Raw genomic sequence first — 25,070 nt, 5'->3', positions numbered from 1 at the left:
TCAACTTTGCGACTCATACCTGTAACCGCATATCGCTGTTTCGCGTTGTGTTTTGATCGGAAAATTTTTTCGGAAATTTTTACTCGCGCATAAGTCGATCCCCCTCATCTCAAGCCTTATTTTTTGGACAAAATTTCTCGACTTATATGTGAGTATATACGGTATCTGAAGAGGAATACATTCCTAGCGATGAAAATAATATTCCTTCATCAGTTGATTGTAATAATTTTCGAAACCTAGCATTGCACAAAAAGATGATGATAAAGTTTCTACCTGAGAGAAAAAAAAACGATGTCAACTGAAATAATGCGGAAATAAAACTATGATTTTTTGTTGTGATTGTAAAAAGACAGTTTGTGGCTCATGTACAGGCCAAGTGATAAAGATGATTTTTTGTAAATATTGTAAAGAAAAGTAATGTAAGTATATTACGATATTTATGCATTTAAGAAATGAATCACATGAATGGTTGAAAATACTTGTTAGTGATTACATGCTTAGAAAATGTCCTCTATTTTGTACAAATTTATTCTTTTGCAATATCAATTACTTAATGTATATATGCTTTTCACTTGATGGAATATAAAATTTAAATTAAAAAAGCTGTGTCAGACTAATTTACAGGTTATATTATGATTAAATTGTTAAATGAATTTATAATGGATCAAGACAAATCTTTTCTATGATTGAGAATCCCGAAAATAAATCATTTTCATGTTTTTAAGTATAGCGGTCAAAATGACAGCTGCTAGTTTTTCTAGGTATACGGAAAACGTTGTCTTTCTAGTGTTAACTTAATTTGTAAAAAATTTGATTTATGCCACTATCCTTCTAACCTATACAAATGTAATAAAGCTTCAGAAAAATCTATAGCAACAAAATCTTTATTTAACAATATTTTACAAAAAAAAAAAAAAAAAAAAAACCCTATCAAAATCTCTTGATTTTGAGTAAGCATATTTTTTTTCAAAGCTGGAAGTATTCTAAATTTTCCCTCGATATGCTACACAGTTATGTAACTTATTTGAAAAGCTTCTGTATAAGAATGTTAAAAATGTTTATTTTAAGAGTATAACCTACAGCAAAGATAGAATTTATTCAAATGTATAACCTGTCTCCATATTCAATATTGATGATTTAAATTATTCATTCTTTTAGCTATATCACTAGTAGTTTAACAGTAGAATTAGCAATGTAAAGGCGACCAAATTATAAATCCATTCATAAATTAAGACGATTTTACAAATGGAGTAAGTAAAACACCATTTGTTAAGTCGTTCAAATTTATAAATTTTGAAGAAATACTCACTTTTTTTTCTGTTTCACTTAGAGAATTCTTCATAGTATTGTTCTATAAATAAAATTTCAATCAATCAGTTGAAGAACTTTTTAAAAGGTTGACATAATTTCTCAGTGTTATTTAAATAATAATTAAATATTGTAAATTATTGTAACACTTCATCTTTAAAAATATGACAGAGTTTCATTCAAAAGTTTCTTCTTTTTTTTTTTTTTTTTTTGCAGAACAATTTATAAAAACAGAAGGAAATTATCTCACTGACCTACTATAGCCAGCCAGTCAGTGCCACTAAAAATCATATCGAATACGTACACTCAATACTACACCACCACAAGTCAAAAAATATTAAAATGCAAGACAGCCACAAAAGAAAAAAAAAGTTAACCATATTTTTGAGATGCATCAGTATGTTACTATAAGAATTTAAGCTAAGGCATATTACATTTAAATTGATTTGTCTCGAAAAGTAGTTTTTGCAGATGTGGCATTGTATTAGGCGTGTGCAGGGGTGGGGGGGGGGGGGTTACAGGAAGGGACAGGTTAGTTGCAGGAAGGGACACCTGTTGGCCCAGGCTCGAGCCAGAAAGGGGCCCAATATTTTTAAAACTAGGGGTGAAACATAGGGGGTAAACAATATGGAGGGGGTCCATAAAAGTCATTTGCGATGGGCCCCAAAATTTCTGTACATGCCCCTGGGCATGTGATATAAGAGTGTGCCACTATAGGTTGATACAGGAAAATTAACAATAGCATTCTTATCTCTTTGCAAGTTAATTATGAACAATATTAGGAAAAACACAATTAATTTGTTGGTAGTAATTATTAATAGAAACAAAAATAAAGAAAAGGTACTCAATGGCCCATTTCAATGGAAGTTCTAATATTTTAAAAAAGATTCGACTGTGGTGGCATTATACATCATAAATTGACATAGCAAAATCCCTTAAAGTTCATAAGATCCGTAATATCACTACAAATAAAACAATTAGGAGAGGTAACTCATAAGCTACTAACTTATTGTAGTACTATACCAAGGTTAATTTGGTTGTAGATAACAAAAATCATCCAATTAATAATATTGATTTAAAAAAGTTTTTGATAAGGTATCCCATGTTGCTCTCTCAGCAAACTGGAAGATTTCGGAGTATTACGAAATATCGTTCTTATCTGGGTTAGAAATTGGTTGACTGGATGGAAACAAAGAGTAATTTTTAGCAGAAATCATTCTAAATGGAATGATGTTTTACATGGGGTTCCTCAAGCTTAAGTCTTAAGGCGTCTTTTGCTTATTATACTTAAGACTATTAATGAAAATATCTTTGGGAACATCATGAGAAAAAATGATACAGCTGCAAGATTATTTTAGATTATATTTCTAAGTGGACAGTAAGTGGGGTATAATTTTAAATGCAATTTTAAAAATGATTTTTTATTACATAAAAATAAGAAAATAAAATATAATTTAAAAGGGAAACAAAAATAAAAATCGCAGAAGACGATATGTGTTGGGCATATGCTTTGTGACACTCCAATCAAATAGCTATATTTCCCCCCTACTCCTTCTCCCTTTTTTAATGGAATTTGGACTATACAGAATAGAGGGACTCTAGTGTAAACAAGTTATTATTTACAGGAATCAGTCATCAGTGAAGCAGAAAAGTAGTTAACCTGGCAGTCTTATTAAATTATGACTTCAAATTTAGTCAATAGTACAACATACCAAAAAAAAAAAAAAAAAGCTTGAGTTTATCAATAGATTTCTTTTGAATGATTTCAAAGAGGATCTTCTACCCTTTTTATAGATTTCATTCTTCATTAATAACTCTCGCTCTACACCATCATTCCCATACTCTGTGGCACAGCTCCCCGGGAGCCATGAAACCACGAAATTCTGCAATAACTTAACAAATAATTAGATAGTCAGAAATTAAGAAATGCTTGCTTTGCAACACAACTGCAGTATAAATAAGAATGATGCAATACAGGGTCAAGATTTTATTTATTTTTATCTGTTAGTTATGATTAGGCATACGTTTACTTAGGGTACTAAGAGTACCATAAAGAAATCTTAAACTTCTAAAAGGCACCTTGACTTAAAAAAGTTTGGCAACCAGCGCTTTATTCTATCACTAAAATGATGCTTGTTTTATTGAGATTTTATTCAATCTACAGAAAAATCTCTTTATTTAAAGTAAGAATTTTGGAAGTTTATAGCCGAATCATACTACAATTGGAATTGTTAAACCAACATTCAGCTGTTTTGAGATTCATTGTGTAATGAAACAAATCTAAGCCACCCCTCCTAATAAAATATATAAAAATTTTTTGACAGCATTTAGGTGGTATCATATAGACTTTAACAGTGAATGTATGTCGTTAAAGATATAAAAATGATTTTAAAGGGACTTATGTCTCACATTAAATTATTCTTGGCTAATACTTATTTAAGCAGTTAAATGATCATTGCAGTTAAATAATTATAAACCCAGTTTAAAAATAATTAAACCAGTAAAAATTTAAAACATTCATACAGTAGAACAATTTAAATCTTAAAAGGACTTCATAAAAATGTACTACCTGAGATAGTTTTTGCAATTGTTTCTTTGTTCGATCTAATTCGTCTTCACTTTTCTTTAAGTTTTCTTTTAATTTCTCATTTTCTTTCTTAAGATCATCATAGAGCTACAGAATTAAATAACACATTAAATATTCAATTAAAACAGCTGATGGGTGTACAGAATGGTACATGGTACTTTTTTTTTTCTAAAACTTCTATTATTTCAACATAAAAGGAATATGGGAGGAAAAAATGCAAAATGATTTTACTAAATATAAATTCAAACAAAAAATTAATTCATTAAAATGAGAGAGTAGCAGGAACAGAATCCTGGTGTTTAATTGGAACACAATTACCAGTTGGTGAGGTTTCCTAAGATACATTATGCAATGTTTATGATAATATAAAGTTAATACTTTTATTAAAGTGAGTATTAGAAGTGATTGCAGGCAACAACAGGAATAAAGAGATTCAGAGATTTCTTCAAATACACTTCCGACTTTAACCCACCTGTGAATACTAATTTGTTTGACTAATCTGTTTGTGAATGAATATCCTCAAATTAACTACTTCAGAGGGGTTTAGGCATTTGGAAAAGTTTACCAAAAGCTGCTGTTTCTTGCAATGGGGTAATTTCAAATTAGAATGTGCTGGATTAATTGACTTGAAGCTGGGCAGCCTGTTGCTGGTCTTTAATTTTGTATTTGTATAGTATATTCAATAGTCTTACACAAAATGAATATTATTTGAAAAACAAATATAATATTCATTTACAACAAATCTTATTCTTAAACACTGACACAAAAGAGACTTTCTGATTAGTCCTTTTTTCCACTGATTTTAAATTTTATTCTTTTAATGCATTACTGAGGTTCTTCTACTTTTACTTATTTAGCTAATGATTTTAAGTTGAATCCCTTACTGATCAGGACTTAGCCAAAAGTGACAAGCCAGGCATACTGTAGACCAAATTTTCCAAAACGGCCATGGTTAACATTGAATCATAATGTTTGCTCATTATTTAGATAGCAAAACATTAATTCTTATTTAAAGTTGTTTTTAGAATAATTAGTGGTTACATGATATCGCTAGCATGCGCAAATGCAAAAATAAAAGCAGCAAATTCAACCACTTGAAAATTTTAGTTCATTTTTTGAGTGTCCGTTACTAGGAGTACTGTATGTTGTATACTTTCAAGCTTCTCCCATAATTTACAAAAGTACTATTCAAGATCAGTCTTGCAAATATTCTGAACAAAAATTGAAATAATTCTTTGAGAAAACAACTCTTTTAATCACATCTGATAACTTTAACATACTAGATGCTTCATTGCAAATCCTTGAAAACTTGTATTCCCCTTCTTATATTGTTTTCGGGTTGCTGTTTGAACAACTATAAATTGAATAAACCTGGGAATGTTTAGAAGACAGAAGGAAAAACAAACAAAAAAAAAAAAAAAAAAAACAATCATAAGGTATAAATGATATTCTTCACTGCAACTGCACAACTAAAGGATACATACAAAAGAAATGTTATGTAAACATTCTCCAAATAAAAATTGAAGATAATCCATTAATCCAGGTCTTTATAAGTATTTTATTTATTACAAAAATTTAACTTGCTTTGTGAGGAATATAAGGGTCACAGTCCACCAGGATTTGAGACAACATGATCAGATTTTTGATCTTGCACTGATTTCACGAGTTTATTTTTGCATCAAGGTTTGTTTCTCGTTTGAAACAATTAGTGTAAGAAACACATTTCACAAACTCAACAAAAGGATGAACTTTTAAGTGCTCTTACAAAGTCATCTAGAAGGCGGATTTTTCTTGAAGTAATGCATTTTAGAAAATAAATGACGATGCTTGAATCATTTGTGTAGATGAACAAAACTCTTTTATAAGTAAAATAAAATATTGCTGAAAAGAAAAAATAAATAAATATATATCACCTTTTTATAATCTTTATCATCTTCAACATAGCTACTTTTAGAACTGACTGAGCTAAACCTCGATGGAGTTTCACTTCTAGAAGATGTGTCGGATGCCGTGTCTGGAATTGATGTTGATGACCCATATCGATGCCGTGCTCTTTCTCCTTGACTCTATAAAAAGACAGATTTCATTATTAAATTTATATAATTTAATGTACTCACAACTTTTACATGAAATACAAATGTTTGCATAACCCACAGGAATAGTTAATCCACTGGGAGGGGGGGGGGGGAGTTACCTTCATAGTCTGAGAAGTTTTTGAATTTAACGTATGTTAAAATACAGAAAAAAAGTAAGTAACAAGAATACTTTAGCTTCTGGATAAAAAAATTTCTGGCCCAAAATACAGCCAAACAAAAATGGCAACTTGAGCGCCATTTTTCACTTGCGAGTTTCGACAAAATTTTCAAACTGCTTATCTCCAGAATGGTGCACCACATTTTGTTGCCTTTTTTTTTTTTATTTATTTATTTATTTTTTTTTTGAACGACAATCATTTTCCATTTAAGATGATCTGCACCACTTGGAAATATGTGTTGAATTTTTTTTTACTACATCCATTTGAAAAATCTTTTTAAATAAACTTTTGATCAATGTTAAAATATTGATACAGTTTTATGCTGGGTAAAACCTTCACTTGTTGATTCATTATTTCAAGAAACTCAATTTTAAAATAGTCCAATGTTCAAAAAGGGGACTTTTACACCTTTTTGGGGGGAAAACAGTGCTAATACCAATGCAAACTCAAGTGGTGTTATATGTTGGCGCATACTTGGCGATGTATCGCCAAGCTTTTGGTGCCAACTTGGGGAAATATCACCAAGTTGGTGACATGACAAATTTGTCGAAATATTTTTTTTTTTGAATTTCGTTTCAATTTGGCAATATTCAGAGAGTTATCCATTAAATTGTGTTAAAATTGTCGATATTGGGAAAATCAATCTCTGTAAAACGCTTTTTTTCATCGGTTCGTGGTCAACTTTGGGGTGAAAATATTTAAAGTGTTTCTTTGCTTACTCCAAGATACTATTATCATTAAATTGGTGTAAAAGGAAGTCATGTGATGCACACATCAGCTCGTTTTGAATGAAAGTAACTTATAAACTAATGTCTCAGAAGTCAGAGTTCACAAGCAAGAAGATGTGATTTGAAAAAATTTAACAATGTATGGCAATTTTGAACCCGAAATAATGACTAAAAATAATGAAATAATATTTGAAAGTTTTAATTTATTGTTAATGTAAACAGTGTATTAAATTTTATAAATTATTCTTAAATGAATAGAATCTTGTGCAAAACGTAATATATTGTGAATTTTAGTCATTATTTCAAGTTCAAAATCGCCATTTATTGTTGAGTTATTATTAAAATCATTTCCTCTTACTTATAAACTTCAGAGATATCTATATATATAAAAATGAATGTATGTTTGTGGGTATGTGTGTATGTTCCTTATACAAATCCACAGTTTTCGTCGGATTTCTTCCAAATTTGGCACAAAGGTGAATTGTTGCTCAAGAATTCATATAGGCGGGTTTTTGGAATTTTAAAAACACCCAAAGAGGTCTAATTTCATATTTTGAGTCATAAAATTGCTCTTTTCGGCACGATCGAACTTTTTGTATAGTTATGAATTATGTCTACATGAAAAGCCCGTAAAAAACTACCCTAGATGAAGTTTTTTCAAAGTTTAACTGTAATCGTTAAATTTGTGAACCTTGGTTCAAAGCAAATGAAAATGGTTAGCAACATATAACCACCAGGAGAAATTTTAAATGCAATCAACACAAAAAGTATCCTTAACCATGGCCGATAATGTCGATTAGCGACAAGCTTAAAGCATGTTTGGAAAGAAAGCCGAACGAAAAAGAAATGCTGTTTTTCAGTAGTTCTTAAATTGCACCCAGAAAAGACATAGGGATGCATTGAAACACCGTCGGTTCTTCATCAATTTGCTTGCGCATTTTGCTAATAAGTTTTCAAGTAATAATACCGTAACAATAAACGAAATTTTGATCTGTATTTTCTGCATAAGCAGCACAGAAAATAACAAAATGAGATAGGTATTAAAAATGCATTCAATTATCGAAGTAAATCTTCAACAGTTTTAGCTTTAGAGTACTAAACTTATATTAAAACGACATCCTTGCAACGGAAATTTAATTTAATATTGTATTATCCTTAAACAAATCAATATGTATAGGTTATTTATACTATTCCATGATTACCTAATTCGGTTCACCTAAGTTTTACCGAAATCTCTCCAGGTTATCAAAGAAAAAGGGGTAAAAGTACTAATAGGGTTAATGGATTGCAAAATAATAATTTTTGTGCATAGTAGTGAAGATTGAATTTATCTTTCAAGGGGGAGGGGGATAGTCATGGGGTTCATTACATGTACATAAACTACCATACTAGGATTGCTAATGTGTGGTGAAATAAAAGACTGTGCACCTTTAGACCCGAAACCACACGGAAATGTAATACGGCGGAATTAAAAGTTTTGGAAGGGCAAAAGTTTAAAGTTTGAAAAAATGCAAAGAAATATTAATTTAAATTTAAACTTTTAAAATGCATAAACTGTCTCCATTTTTATGTAAACAAATTTCTTAATCGTATAAAATTTTATGTTACTTTAACGCTCGAAGCAATAGTACACCTGATGGAGCATCTTCGCTGACTAGCAATAATTTTAAACCAGTTAGCGGGTATGATGCAACTTTTGACACTAAGAGATTGCTACTGAAATGGGCATGATGAAATATTACACCACATTATAAAGTTTTTTCTTTTTAGTCTTCATCGTGAAATTAGTTGAGCAAAGCTCCATTTCCAATTCCAAGACTCTCAGTTCGATAACTTTTATTGTAAACAATCGAAAAATATTAGTGTTTGTAACTACCACTAAGTAATTCAACCGTCATTGAAAAAATGGTGTAAGATAAAAATGGATACGTATCAGTGTTACAAAAGCAACTCTGTTCAGAGTGGAGGGATAAGGTGAAACAGTTTGTATCTCACGTATAACCACTAATCGCAATACATCATTCTTTAAACTTCGAGAAATTAAAATCTCCAGTAAGACTTAAGTTCTGTATCACGATCAATAAGTCAGAAGGGCAGGCGATCAAGTACTTTAAAAGCATGTGAAAATTACCTATTTCCCATATAGATAGCTTTATGTTGCATGCTTAAGGTTGGGTTCACTCAAAAATGTATTTCATTTTGATGCTGGAACGGGGACTAAGAATTGTATTTTAGGAGCAAGATTTGAGTTAAATTTACAAATTAAAAAAACATTTTGAATAATTAAACTTTTTAGTGTTTGGATTACGTTTCTAAACGTGGAAATACATTTCCTTCCTTTTGAAGCTGCGGATATGGGGAACAGAATGTGCAACAAGCTTTTGTAAAACATAAACAAAAAAATGTCTAGTATACAGTTGTAAGTAGAAACAAGACGGTTTTTTTTCTTTCTTTTAATTTCATGACCTGCAAATAACTCTTAAAAAAATACGCAGATAGTGACCAAAATGTGTACGCCTATTTTTTTATAAGGCAGTTCAATTGATGGGTTTTATATAGTTCGTTCCATAAGTTCGTGTTCACGTACTCCATTTTTAATGCTTAATGTAACTTAAAATAATAACTGTAACTATATCTATGGTAACTATTTTTCAGTGGAACCATTCCTACCCCTCATTACGACTGTGTCTATGTAAATTAAAATTTCGATATTCTCAAAGGAATACTTTAGAGCAGCAAACTTAAATAAGTGCTCTTACTACCTGCATCAGTTTGAGTTATCATGTACAACATTTACGGCAAAAGTGTGAGGTTTTAAAAATTGGAAATAAAATTTTAATCAAGAGAAATTTTGAATCGTTGCAAGACACCAATATTAATGTCTAACTGTCATTTTCGCCTAGGAAAATAGAAATTTGACATAAATATAAGAAAATAAAATGCTGTTGACGTACGTCTTTTTATGCAACTTACGAAAATCCAATTTTACTACATGGCATGCTACTAAATCTACACGGAAAGGGCAAACAGACACATTTTGTAAAATTATTTATACTAAGTGACAGTTTTCAATGGAATGTGCTTGCATACCTGAACACTTACAAAAACTTATAAAATGAGTCTACCTAACACGTGAAACCGTGAAAGTAAAAACAACGCCAGAAAATCCGTGAAACGAAACGTTAACGACTATTAATAACAATGACCGGATTCTTTATTTTCTGTACAGTGGACTATCTGTTTAGCTTTTGGGCTATTAAGGATGATTTTTATATCTGAAAATATTGTAACGGTGTCATATTTTGCATATATTTATAACTGATAAAAGCCATTGAATTTTACTTACGACTCTTTCTAGGAAGACATTCCATGATTTTTTTTTCCAGAATAAAATGTATGTGAAGAGTACTACCACATGCTTTAATGTCTTGAGGTATACAAAACCTACAAACACAGCACAACGGTTTTCGTATTCGAAGCACGTAAAAGGTTGTCCCACAAGATATGCAAGACAATCATTTGTCTCTGCATTAAGACATTGAATGTACCGCCCGTCTGTTTCAACCGCAGAAAACGTGCCAGTGGACACGACAGAACCAAAGAACATTGTTGACATAACCCCGATAACATGCCTCATGCTTTTTCGTTTTTACTTGATGCTATTTTTTCTGCAAATGCTCAACTTTCTGTGCTATTTACAGTCTTGAAAATTTGAGCCTAGAGTGGTGTGAATGCAGGTTTTTACTGTCATTTAGATAGAATTCCTCCATTTAATTATCTAAAAGATATATTGCATTGAGAAGCACCCGGGCAACGCCGGGTATTAAGCTAGTTAGTATATAAGTTGCTTTTATTTTAAAAATATGTCAGCTGACTCTACATTGGTGGAAAGGTTGTCAGCTGGCGCAGTAAAAATGATCAAAATGGTGCTCCGTACAGAAAGTTTCACTACGTCAGCTGAAGACCTTTCCACAGGAACACAGCCAGTTGACAGACTTTTTTTTAAATATAAAATTAACTAATAACTTATCATCTCCTAAGTTCCCGAGCAAGAGGAAATGATAAAAAAATAAATAAATAAAATACAAGTTCATGTGGCCAGATGATGCATAGTCCACCACGATACAGCCAGCTGACTTTTGTTTTTTGTTTTAATTTTACTTCAATTATTTACTGACAAATTTTCAGGCGAGAGTAAATAATTAAATTTTCTTCTTTTTTTCACATGTTTGCACTTAAACCGCTACTTTACCCAGCTATGGCACCGCCTTCTTTTACACGTTAAAAGAATAATTTTGAGTAAATGACTGACAAAAAAATGTCGCTGACTCTCGGACCATAACTATGTGGATAATTATTTAAAACTATCATGAATTTCAAGATTTAAAAATCGCTTAAAATTCTTTTCCCAAAGTTACCAAAAATCAACATGTGGATTTCTAGAAAAAACAAAAGAAGTTACCTTGACCACATTATTTTTAGAAAATAACAAATTTAAATAATTAACTTAAAGATGTACACTTGAATCAATAGAGATGAAGCATAATAATCGCATACTAGAACTAATATTTTTTATTTTGAATATGTACAAGAGCTTCTTTGCACCCGGCTCCTTTGAGAGCTTTATACCACGATAACCAACCTCTGATGCACTTCATAAGCTTATCTGGCCGATATCCGCCATTGTTTCAAAATCTTACTCAACTGATTTAAACAAGCAAAAAATAGATACATTCTGTAATTAAGGGCGATAATGGGCTATCAATTTTTTTTAGTAATTTTCAATGAATTTCTTTTACATTTTCAGCATAGTTATATGATGCTAATACCAACTCAAATATGAAATTTCATTAAATTATTTCAAAATTTAAAAGTTTCCAAAATTTAAATTTTGTTTTTAAAACGCTTTTTTTCCTAGCGTATAAAATTTCATCAAAATTTAAAAATACAGTGAAACCTGTGTAAGTTGACCACTTGCGGTGCAGTACTTTGGCGGTCAACTTAGACAGGTAGTCAACTTATAAAGGGGGTAATGTTTTTTTTTTTTTTTTTTTTTTGTCATTTCTTGCACCATCTACTTTTCAACAAAATAACTCCTTACTGAAGTTTGGCACACTTATTAGACACTAGTTTTGGAAATTCCATATGTGTCAGCTAATTTTCTCTGGATTTCTCCCTTTTCAATTAATTTTAATATTTCATACCTTTTATCAATCTCAAGTTCAACTAACTTTCTTTTTGAAGCTATTTTATGTAAAACTATGACACAAAGAGCAAGAAGCTGGACTCTAATAGTTCTAAAAGGTAGTTGAAAATGAAAATGTCCTATTTCTTAATCCCTAGCACCAGAAATACTGCAATGCAAGTAACTTTTACTCTAGCATAATTCCAGTGTTGCCACAAAATATTGCAACTGGAAAAAAATACTTTGTACTTTTCTACCGACACATGTTTTCATTGAACAGAGAGTACAAAAGGTAATTTCAAATAGAACAACAAAAGAAGAACAAGTTTGGAGAATAAAAGGATTCTTAGTAGTTTTCCAATATGGTTAAACTTACAAGGAGGTTTAGTTATGCTGCTGTTTTATTTAGTTGGTAAAAAGGTGGTCTGGCATCAAAAATATTTTTGGAAAGCTATAAAAAAAATAATAAAAGAAAATAATTTGCTAAATTAAGTTTTAAAAAATAAACCAAGTGGTCAACTTACAAAGGGTTTTTTACAGTACTCCAAACCAAATTTGGGGTACATTAGTGGTTAAGATAGACAGGTGGTCAAGATAGAAAGGTGGTCAAGTTACAGAGGTTTTCCTTTATTATACAAGATAGGACTAATTCCGTTATTGACAAAAGCGGTCAACATAGACAGGTGGTCAACTTTACAGGTTTTACTGTACTAGCTAAATATGATACCAGGGCAGATCCTAGCAGGTGTGCAGGGTGTGCACCGCACAAGGGCGGCCAAAGCAATGGGCGGCCGCGGGCCGCATCATATAATTCTTATAATCAAGCAAAATTCCTCAAGAATTTCTCACAAGATAACTTATAATAAATCGAATCAATATGCTGAATTTTAAATGTTCTATTATCAAAGTAAGTGCCGATTTCCCGACAGCATAGCATAGTTTAAGAAAAATAGATTGTTAGGGAACATTGTGTTGGTTCAATGTCCATTAATATCTACTCATTACACATGCTTCATTTGGTTGCAAAATTTGTGACAGAACCGTCAATCAGGCATGGATACAGGGGAGGAGAAATGAGGGAAATGGCCCCCCTCCTAAAGCATGAAAGGGTGCCTTTTAAAAGGAGCACCGAGGGCGGCCACTAATGTTTACCCCCCCCCAAACTTTTATAGACCTAAACAATGAAGACATATTTTATTTGTTAAAAAAAGAAGCCATACTGATTAGATACTCTCGCAAGCATTTCAAACAACAAATTCTGTGTTCAATAATCGTGGATGCGTGGAGAGAAAGTGGAAAATTGCGACTCTCCTGGGCGTCAAACATATTTGAATGACGAACAAAAATTTTGTAATTTTCCCCCTTTACGGTATTTTTTTCTAATTAAGATCCCGAATGAACTGCCCGGTTTCTGATCAGGTAGCAGGACAGGGCTCTTGCACCGGGAAGTAAATTTAAATGTAGCTACTAAACGAAGATCCAAAAGAATGCCATGACCTCCTTGACGAGACTAAAGAATGTTTAAAATTGCGTTTCTAGGACTTAAATTTCGGAAACTTTCGCTGGTTGAACCACCGATCTAAAGGACCCAATTAACTCTCTGATTCACCCCTTCCACCTTAACTTAATCAAACATAGCCTAAAAATGTGGGCTCTAATGTCCAAAATGTGTTTTCAGAGGGCAGCTTTTCCTAATATCATCAAAAATTGCTTAATGACATTTTTCGGATTTCTTTTTCGAAATTTTTGCAATGGAGGGCGCCGAAATCCATTCCCAAACATTACTATCAAAGACAGTCTCAATTTGCGTCTTTAGAGAGACCTCTAATCCCACCCCCTCTCACTTAACGTACTGAAAAACAAACTAAAATTGCGTTTTTCAAACATCAGTCTCAAGAACTTTTAGAGAAGAACCCCGGATCAACCTTTTCTCCAACCCTATCACTATACACCTCGAAATTCTCGTTTTCAGACGGTTCCGTGGAGTCACAGAACCCTTCCTACCTAAACTAGCCTGAAATTGACTTCAGTTTCAAAAAACAGTTCGTGAGGACACACTGAACCCCCCCCCCCCCCCCCCCGCTCTTAGTCTCATTGTTCTCAAACAATGCCTAAAATATGATTTTGGGACTTCAATATCTACGAAATTCCGGATTAGAACTGCCTGGCTTATGTAACTTTTCACAGCGCTAGGGCATACCCATCAATGGTCGAGGTGAGGTGGACAAAAGTCAATAGTTGTATTTTTTAGATATTAATATCGAAAAATATCTGAAAGATCCACCGAAGTTTCCCAGTTTCGTTAACGTCTTCAAAGATAGTATATAATTGCGCTTTTAGAAATATTCGTTTGGGAGCCCCAAAACTCTTCCTTCCCAAAAATAGCCCATAATGGATTTCAGTTCCGAAAAATATTTCAGTTCAGAACATTTTCACGTTACCCCTATCGTTTTCAAATATAGCCAACAATGGGTTTTTGAAACAATAGTGTCGAGAAACACCCGGAGGAAGGCCGCCAGATCCCCTACCGTAAGCAAAGACAGCCCAAATATGAGTTTTAAACTTCAATTTCGAAAACTTTCGATTGGAGACGATTGAATCTCCCTCCCTTTAGCAACGTCGACAAAGGTAACCCAAAATTGAGTGTTTAAAACTTCAGTTTCGGAAAATTTACGGGAAGAGTGCGATTCTTCCTAAGATACGCTCACCAAAAATAGCTTCGAATTGATTTCAATTCTAAAAGAAATTTAGGAAAGAGCTCCAACATTACTTTCCCCGAAGTCTTGAAAACGTTCCTAAAATTGCGATATTTGAAGCCAATTTCAAAAATTTCTCCATGCACCTTGAATATACACAACTCTTTTGTCCTTGCAACCGAACACAACCAAAGATGAACTAAAACTATTTTTCATACGCCAATTTCGATAATTTTCTCGGAGCAATCTCCCTCCTCCATCCTTCATCTGATGTCACCGAAGACAGACTACAAAATGCGTTTTTGCGACGAGTAAATTTTGGTATCTATTACTTTCTTAAAAGATATAAATTGTACCTAAGGAGTTTCTTATTATAAAACTTTTGTTCCTTCTTATAAGTTCATCATTCTTCTGCTTTCTTTTTTCTTTTTTTTTTTTTTAAATTAGAACTTGGTATAGAAATTTGAAGAAAGATTTATATGAGCGTTAAAGATTAGTCAAAATATGCAAATTACTCTTGAGGGGCGGCACATTAAGTCTTTGCACACGGGCGGCCGACACCCTAGGATCGGCCCTGTATGATACGCAAAAACAACCGAAAATAGAATGTTGGAAGTACTTTTTTGAAATGTTATGGTAAAGATAAAAAAATGGACAAAAAGTCAAAAACTAGACATCTTCAGTAAAATATGTCCATATTGCAATAAAATACAGCACATATATTCCACAAAACTCTAACCAAACAGAAAACTCTTTCCCAACACAATGTTAACAAACCTTTTAAGTACTTGGCATAAAATATTCAGCAAATTTAAATAATAATTAATTACACTGGAATAGTTTGAATTTTGTAATTATGTCACAAATTAGGTTTTTGAGAAAATCAACATTTTTTGGTTTTACTTCTGCAAAATTTCATAATTAAATAAACAATTCAATTTTCAATACAAATTCACCATAAATAAGGTCTTATGATTTGTTTGAAATGGTATCAGTATTAAAAATCATAACATTTTATGCATTTTTATACATGCATTTTATATGCATTTTTTAGTAAACAAAGGGACGTGGCTCCCACAAAAAGTGTCATAATTTCACCATTTTTCCACCGATTTTTTTTTTTAAACGGTTAAGCTAAAGGTCAAGTTTTCAGAAATATAATAAATGAAAAAAGGTTTGTTTGACGAATTTCTACTCATCTGAAAGAATTTATAGACCAAGAGCTGGCTACACAAAAAAAGTGATCATAAGTTACATTAAAAATTTTTGTTTGAAGGGAAAGTACATACATAGACAAGCATTTAACGCCTGGTCTGCCAGGGTGGGTAAGGGACCGGGCGAGGTGGCAGGTAGTCAAAGATCGCAAATTTTCTTCAGAAAAACCGCATGTTTCAGTTTAAAAACTGCACTTTTTTTTAAAGGTAACTACCTCAAATCTTTCAAATATCTTCAGACTTCTTTAAGATTTCCACAGATGTAAATCAGAAGATTTTTTGAAGAAACTCGGCACATTTGCCTTCTTCTGATTAAAACTACGCTTTATCACACGAAACAAAATGTAATGCTGATACGATTATTGTCCACCTCTGGCAAGTTGAGTTCCATTGCCCGACCGATTAAATGATTCCATTAGTTGAAATAGGGGTGAGGAAAAACGGCTTAAGAATTTGCGGATTTAGTTGGCAGTGTTATTGCCCATTTGGTAAACAATATTACTATTCAGGTAAGAAGTAGCGAGTGATGCAGGATTTTCTCGCCAATAAAAGGGTTGTAATGGTAGCCCAACTCTCCCTTCAAAGAAATGGACTTCCTCAAGGTCAAAGTTCAACTTCACTGAGGTGGACAGTACATTTGTTTCACTGATGTACTTACATACATGTACTATTAAAATTGCAAATATGTCATGAGATAAATGTATTTACACGTATGTGGGTCTGTTTTACATACATGTGTTGTGTTGTAACACGCGTTATGTTATGGCCCACATACATGTAAATACATTTACCTCATGACAATAATTGTAATTAAAATATATGTGTGCAAATACATCAATGCAACTAATGTAATCATATCAGCATCCATTTTCTTTCGTGCGAAAAGGCCTAGTTTTAATCAGAAAAAGGCAAATATGCCGTTTTCTTCAAAAAGTCTGCAGATTTACATCTGCAGAAAGCTTAATGAATTCTGAAGACATTTTAAAGAATTGAAGATCATCTTTAAAAACAGTGCAGTTTTTTCAATGAAACCTGCAGTTTTCATGCAGAAAATTTGCATTCTTTGACCACCCGCCACCCCTGCCCAGTCCCTTACCCACCCTGGCAGACCGGGCAATAAATGCTTGTCTATGTATGTACTTTCCCTTCAAACAAAATTTTTTAATGTACCTCATGATCACTTTTTTTTGTGTAGCCAGCTAAAGTGTATTAAAGAAAAAAAAAAACATCCCCAGCTATTGTTAAAAAAACAAATAAAATAAAAATCAAAGCTAAAATTTGGAAAATTGTAATAGGCAGAAATTTTTCATAAATTTACAAAATACTCTACAGCAAAAACAGACCCTTCACTAAACTGACGATGGAAAAATGGGTCCACTATAAAACAGGATCTCAAACGTGCATCCTCGTTTAAGAAATCTAGATTGCGAAATGAATTCTTTCTGATCATGAACATGTTTCTTACCACAACAAATAATCTCTTGAAACGCTTAACTCCTTACAGAGTCGCCACTCTTTAAAAAAACTCAAATTCCCTGAGATTTTCAGGCTTTCCAGAAAAAAACTTCTGGAATTTCAGGGCCCACGAAACGTATTCCCGATATTCTGAATTTATTTTAAAGCAAAATCCAACCACTATAATGTATAACATACCTATATATGTACACACATAAATGCAGATATTTTTAATGTCTCTACAAGCGTACTTCATGCTTTGTATTTTAAATCAAAATTGCAAACATGTGTTAGCCATTGAAAAAAACAAAAACCTGATTGTGTTCTGAATGGAAAAATACAAAATATTACAAAGAAATATTTGAACAATTTAGAGTTCATTCGTTTAGAATTTGGTGCACTCCCACAAAAAACGTAAATTCAATAATTAAATAACTAAAATTAAGACTGAAAAAATAAACATATAAAAGGTAGCTGGCAGCCTGGTACCGTATGTTAAAACAGCGAAAACGAAAATCTGAACAGAAACAAATTTTCCGCGAAGCACATGTGTTTCTATGTATTAAATAATGAGAAAAAAAAAAAAAAGATTTTTACCTATTAAAGTTAATTTTTCCTCGTCAGTCAACAATTTAATAAATTATATGACAATTCAGCAACAATATTGGCAAGGCACAATTTCAAAAAAAGAAAAACCCGAACTCTCTCTCTCTCAAGAAAGGATATTTTTCCAACGAAGCTCAACTTTTAAAATAAACATTAAACAAATAAATACTAACATATACAATTTTATACCGCAAGGATGTTAATTACATACTACCATTATCGCCGACAGGCGCGAAAGGACGGACTCTCTAATCTTTTGTAAAATTAATCGTTCGGAAAATAGCTCTCGTAATAAAAATATGATTGCAATAAAGTTACGAAAAATTAAAAAGCAAAATTTTATTGATATTAATCCAGAATAAAAATCTCAAATAATAAAAATTGTAATTGCAAACATGAGCCTATCAAAGCTTGACCACTGAGAGATGGCGGATGACCTTAAAGCAAAACATCATTTGTAAAGCAGCGCCAAGTAGTAAGAGGCATGTTCTTGCTGACTCTATCCATTACAAAATAATAACATCACAAAAGATGTTTCTGCTTCAAGGTCATCCGCGATCTGAAAGCTGTTTTTTTCGCCAAAATTCTAAATCGAAAAACGAAACCTACACAAGAATTTACTTCAGAAGGGGGTTAAGGGGGGGAGGGATCGCGCATTTTCGCATTTCCATCGTATATATAAATTTTTCTTTCCTTTTTTTTTTTCTTTTTATAACGTTTGTTTCAAAGAAAAACTTGGCGAAACATTTGCTCTTTTTTTTCTGTATGGAGTGATTTGCCACGAATTTCCGATTTTTTTTCTGAAAGAAGAGGGATTGGACTTTTACGCGTGTATATCCGATTTCAAAGTTTAAAAAAAAAAAGTTGCATTCAAAGAGCCAATTGGTGGCCCAAATGTTTTTTGGTGAAAAAAAGATCGCAAAATTCATAATTTTTTTTACATCGCAATTCTTATTTCTGTACCTCAGAGTCAGACTGACTTGAATCCAAAAACTGCGGTTCTTCGTTTATTGGTGCATTGTAAGCAGAAGCCTCGTCGAGCCATGTGGACGGAATTCTCAAAAAAAAAAAAAAAAAAACTTTTAAATTTGTTTACCAGGGTTAAAAGAATATGCCTCTCATCCTTTGCATGCGTCAAAAATAAGTTTTTCCTATCATCTGTAAAACTACAATAATGTGACTTACGTCCTTCTGACTCTGAGGTACTGATTTGTGCCTTACTTTTTCGAGAGTTATATACAAAAAATATAAAAAAGTGATCTACTGCAATATGACGCGTTCAGATAGTTTATGCGGATCAAGTCTATGGACGACTTGATCCACTTAAGCTTTGAACGTCTGATGTACTGAGAGCCCGAAGTGATGTGTTAAAATAATGCAATCACAGCTAAAGTGAATGAAGTCGTTCGCGGACTTGATCCACTTCAGCTTTGAACATCGGATATTTGAATACATCTAGGATTCTTTTAAAACTATTTTCGAAAAACAAATTCATCTGCAACTCTAAAATCTAAGTGAATCTAAATGAATTTTATTTGTTTGAGATTTTGGAAAAACAACTTTATTCCTGAAATTTTATGAAAATTAACTATTTATTTATTAATTTTAAAACATAATAGTAATGATTATCACTTTTGTGCGTTTGATTTTCTAAAGAAAAAACTATATTAAGAAAACTCCTAATGCCTGCTAATTTTTTCGAAAGTCCTCGATTTTTCTGATTTATTTCAAGCATTAATATCTTTTGGTAAACCAGTTCTATCACAGTTGGCTAGTCATTCAATAATTTGATTACGCATTACCTTCTCTCATCAACACATTAGTAATAGATTCGTAATTAGATTTTAAACAATGCTCTTTATCTTACGACTTAATCAAGAGTCAATTTATTTCAGCAATCAAATTGTCAAGCAAAGCCATTAGGAGAGAATGCATTGCTTTTCAAAACGACGGGATCTGGCAGTGTCACTTCCACTCGTTTTACAATCAAAAATAAAGAAAAGGGCGAATGGGTTTTTTTTAGTCTACTAATCTTTCATTAGCACAAACAGTTAAAAGCGTCTTTTCAAAAGTGCTTGATTGAAAATGTTAGAAGCACGGATTGAATCTTGAATCCCATTCATTTCTTTATAAAAAACAAAGAAATGTAATAGACTTTAAACTTGCATATTTGCTTATTTTATACAAGCATACTTGCTTGCTTATAAGGAAAATAATCCTACATTGAGAGCTGAGAATTTCAGCTACATAAAAACGGCGAGCCGATCGATAGCTAAGATGAAAAGCGGACAGTGTTAAAATGAAAAAGTAGCTAGGTACAAGTGCATAAATAAATTTTAACCCCTTAGCTCATTTCATTTGAAGAAAAAAAAAAAAAAAGAAGCCAATATTTTTCTTCAATTAAAGAAAACAGATTTTTAAACCTTGTTTTAATCAAAAAAAAAAAAAATAATAATAATTGTTTATAATATGTAAACTTCGAAACAAGGTGCCCAACATTTCAAGTATTACACTTTTAAAGACTTTTTTTTTTCTTTCGCCTTTGTTAACTCTTTTAGCCCACATACCGTAATAGCACGTCAGAAATTAATTTAAAACATTCTGGTACTCCAAATTGTATATATATAAAAAAAGTTCAACCAAGAGCAACAACAAACGGAAATCTTTCATTTCGTTAGACATAGCCTATATGTTTCCAATCACACAACAGCTTATCTTCTTTTCTTAACTGTTCAAGATAAAATTCTGTAGCTATCAGTATCTTTTGAGCCACTTTCAGACAAATTCGCATATTTCTATTCTGATTCTGAATCGCCCATTTTTCAAAAAAACATTTTACTAAAATATAATTTAAAATAACAATAATTGGGAAAATTAGAAGAACATGCCAATTGCGTTGATATATGTAATTTCATTTTTTGGAAACACAAAATAACTGTCTATAAAAATGCAACACCTTCTACTAAATTGCGTTCGTACAAATTCAGATGTCCGAAGACCTCACTAAGTCATTCTCGAATAGTCGCGATTGTTAATAGTAAAGCATTATATACCGAATTCATAGCTGCAACATAATAGATTTTAAACAGAAAGAGGAATTTCAGTATTAAACTGGTCAAGCAACTCTACCAATCTCAATACGATCAAGAATTTGTGGTACACCGTCAAATCTAAGAAAGCGGTTCAAGACCTGGTGCCAGCCAACAAAGTTGAGCTCGATGCCGCATTTAAGAGGTTATGGAAACAGTGTCAGAAACGATTAATGTAAACAGGTGGTAGAATTCGTGTGAGAAAGGGTTAAAGCATTGAATCCACCAAAAAATGACGCATTCTAATATTGATATTGTTTCTTTTGAAAGTGTTTTTCCCCCTTTAATTTGAATATTCTAATTTTTTGACTCGATGTAAATCTTCATCACTATAAACTTTTGGATTATTTTGTCTGAGATTATTTTTAATTGAGTATATTTGAAATGAAATGCACACTTTAAGGTCTAAGAAAGGTGGCACGTTCATTTAAACACCTAATTTGCACTTAAATTTTGGTTAGAATAAACTTTTTTCCAAAAAGTGGGAACTATTCTATTATTTTCAATTTGAGTAGTAATATGACCAATATTCACCAAGATATGAAGCAGCGTTTTGTGACTTACACCACTTTTCACTCGCCGTCATTAAAACCTTTTGGGGGAAAATATAGCGGTTAACAAGTGCTTAAAATTATATGTGTGAACAGAATGTGGCTTTTAAAATTGTTCGATGTTTTGTTGTGTGTTTTTGCGTATCACAGCTTAACATTTGCATTCATTTTTGAATAACCATGAAAAATATAAATACCTTGTTTTTCTTACTTTGACGACCTGCCTTTTTTTTTTGAAAGGGCGATAAGTTCCAATCTCATCTTCTGTATGGTCCCTTAAAACTTTGAATTGGAATATCTCCTTGAGTTTTCGTAGCATAAATGTCGAGTTTTTTGCATCAGTAATAGTTTTCAATGGAGATTATTTCTCTAAATATTAGTTGAGGAGTTAGGGCCCGTATAAAAAGTTAAATTTTGTGTTTTTTGACTCATTTTCATTTTTGCTTCAAACTTTCAACATCTTAACTCTACATCTGATTTTGAACATTTTTGCAATTGGAAGTATACATCTAGGACTAACGGTTGCGAAAATAAAGGTCTTTCAGGTTAAACGGAACACCCTGTATAACGCAATTCTCTTAATTTGATTGCGCATACGCTTGTAAGGACATACCTTCTCCCCCCCCCCTCCAAGCCAAAAATCTGAACTCTCTCTCTCTTTTCTTCTCGCTATACATACGTTTGGGAAAAAAAATGAGTGCCTGCCAAACACTCTCCTCCCAATTTTTTGATCTCGCGACGATCTTCTTAAAAGAACGATTTGAAAACGCTCCTTCATAATTTTTTTTAATCACTCGCTCACCCAATTGTAGACGATCTTTGCTAAAAATCTGTGGTAGTTTACTTGCATTTATAATTGTAACAGATAATATACTGCATTTTATTTGTTGTGAAATTTGTTGTTAAATGTTTTAAAATACATTTTTCTATCGAGAGTTAAAATGCTGCCCTCTTCCAGAAAAGGAAGAATCATCCAGGCCGAAAAGCCATCCCTCATCCGCCCGTCTATATATATATATATATATATATATATATATATATATATATATATATATATATATATATATATATATATATACAGTGAAACCTCCCTTAACGGACACTCCCGAATAACGGACACCTCTAATTAATAGGACTCGAACGATGCATCGGCGGCCGATGCTATCTTGCAGGAAACATCGGCCCATCGGCCTTAAAAACATCGAAAAGCCGATGGAATTGGCCGATGTTTTTGAAAAAAAGACCTTTGTTTTACTTTTTAATACAAAGTAAAGGGAGTTATTGTTTTCAAACAAAATTGTTTACTTAAATTTCAGTATGAATTTATATTTTAGTCACCCCTGAAAGAGTTTTTAATATTGCATTCAAGTACCAAACGCGTTAATTATTGCGTTGTTTCTTGCGGCTGGATATACGAATGTATCTCTCATAAGTCATAACTAAAAAATGGTATGCTGTAGAAGGCTAAATTTTCGCCTGTGGAAAGTGCGCACGTTCCAGTTGTGACCTTCCCTTTTTGTTTTCGATCGGATGTTCTAAAAAGTCTATTAACTGATGTATGTGGCTATGAATTACTTATTTCAATGCAAAATTAATATAGTGTCTCAGACTGACGATCATTTAGTGATATATTGCAGAATTGGAGACCATGGAACCAAATATGAGATGACGAAACCGGTTTTGTTTCACTTTGTTCGATTCCCGTTGAACCGACGGTAATTTTTAATTTTTCGATGTTTGTAATATGAATCAGAGTAATGCAGTCTTTTCTCTATCGCTTCGACGGAGCTACAAGTTTGGGGCCCGTCGAAATGCATTTTGGAGCCGTATTTCTCTATCACAGAAGTTGTAAAACATTTATCAAAAGCATTTTTAACTCCTACGGTGCCCCTATGGTTATGGGGCCTCTCGCGCAATTGCAACATTTGCTACATTTTAAAATCCGCCACTGCACGTCAAAACAAACTCGGGTGCAAGTTTTAAGAGGGATTTTCTGCTCAATGTTTATTATTGTTTTGAACTCTACTTTTTACGATTATTTTTTGTATTTCCGAGAACACTTGCGTGCTCCTCCTCCCACTCCCTCAATTTCTGAAATTAAACTAAAGTTGTACTTCTGAGTTGTTTAAAACTAACACCATTCATAAAATTAGAGTTTTTTTTTTCAAGTTTTATCAATTGTTTAGGAAGAATTTAGAGCATTAATTAGAAATTGATTAAAGACGTTTTGAATGGTGACATAATTCGGAAAACAAAGGGATTTTGAATTTTTTCTTCGGAAGTGCTGAAGTAGATTCAAAAACTCTTCCGAGGCATTGGTGGTAGCGGTTCTGTACTAAAAAAAATTAAGCTGAAGTTGGGGCCGAAGTTTAACATTGTGAGTTACTCCAAAGTCAGAGGCTGACCCCCTAATCCGCCCTCGTCGTTTCAGCATTTCTTAAATATTTAGCGATTATTTATTTTGGTCAAGAAATGTCATTTTGCGTATTTTTTATACTTGTTTCACCTATATTTTGTAATGCGCCACCTTTTTTGCATCATTAATAGCGATCGATTTTTTTTCGCTTGTAACTATTTTTATGCATTTATATAAAATCAATGAATAAGTTATTTTCGTTTTCATCATATGTTTAATAATATGTTATAGAAAAGTTTCAAAGGTTTTCTACTATGCAATTTTTACATTTCAGAAAATTATTGTTAAATTGAAAAATTTAATTTGAACGTGTTTGTAGTGCTTCATAAAAGATTAATCAATCAAATTGTTCAATATTACGTGTGCAAACATCAAATCAAGTAGTATATATGTGTATTCAGTTATTAACTTGGTGTAAATATTGAGTTTGCTTATTGTAGCTGCGTTTTAAGAACCTCGCTCATTTCATGGCTATTTCTTTTTTCCGCAAAATTTATGTCACTGTTATACATTTTATGAAAAATGCCAACTTTTCTATTCATAAATTTTAAATAAGTATAAAAATATTCCTATTATGATTTAATATTGTAATTTATCTGTTACCTTTTTTGTTTAACTTGATGACTAAAAAATGTCTACGTGCAATCTTTCCACTTTAATAGCGTAATTTGCTGTCGGTTTCATAGATTTTTTGTTTTTTTGAATGATTAAACAACATAATTAAATGCTTTTTAACTATGTTTAGTTTACCTAAATCCAAACATTATTACAATATTACTGAAATCTTAGTTACATGTTCAATTTAAAAAAATCAATTGGTTATTAAACAGTCTCCTTGTTTTTCCTCCATTTTTTTTTTTTTTTTTTGGCTGTTGTTCTTTGTTTTCCATCATACAGCAGTCAAAAAAGGAGAAGCATAACTACACCCTATACAGATTGTACGTAGTACGATCCAAAAGTTCGAGGGACAACCTGTATAAA

At 32.1% G+C, this 25,070-nt stretch overlaps 1 protein-coding gene across 1 annotated transcript in view; it reads right to left on the bottom strand.

The window, feature by feature from the left end:
* Positions 1–1,056: 1,056 nt before the first annotated feature.
* LOC129231607 (protein phosphatase 1 regulatory subunit 12A-like) overlaps positions 1,057–25,070 on the bottom strand; it is a 209,579-nt gene continuing 185,565 nt past the window's right edge. The window contains exons 18-20 of the mRNA XM_054865972.1: positions 5,809–5,961; positions 3,878–3,982; positions 1,057–1,351 (exon numbers count right to left, since the gene is read on the bottom strand). Coding sequence (XP_054721947.1) covers positions 1,229–1,351; positions 3,878–3,982; positions 5,809–5,961 — 381 coding nt within the window. The 3' untranslated portion in view covers positions 1,057–1,228. The remainder of the gene's footprint in view (positions 1,352–3,877; positions 3,983–5,808; positions 5,962–25,070) is intronic.

This window comes from Uloborus diversus, chromosome 10, assembly GCF_026930045.1.
Source record: "Uloborus diversus isolate 005 chromosome 10, Udiv.v.3.1, whole genome shotgun sequence".
Lineage (NCBI taxonomy): Eukaryota > Metazoa > Arthropoda > Arachnida > Araneae > Uloboridae > Uloborus > Uloborus diversus.
Note: the sequence above shows the minus strand (reverse complement) of the source record. Positions and strands in the feature narration are given on the sequence as shown.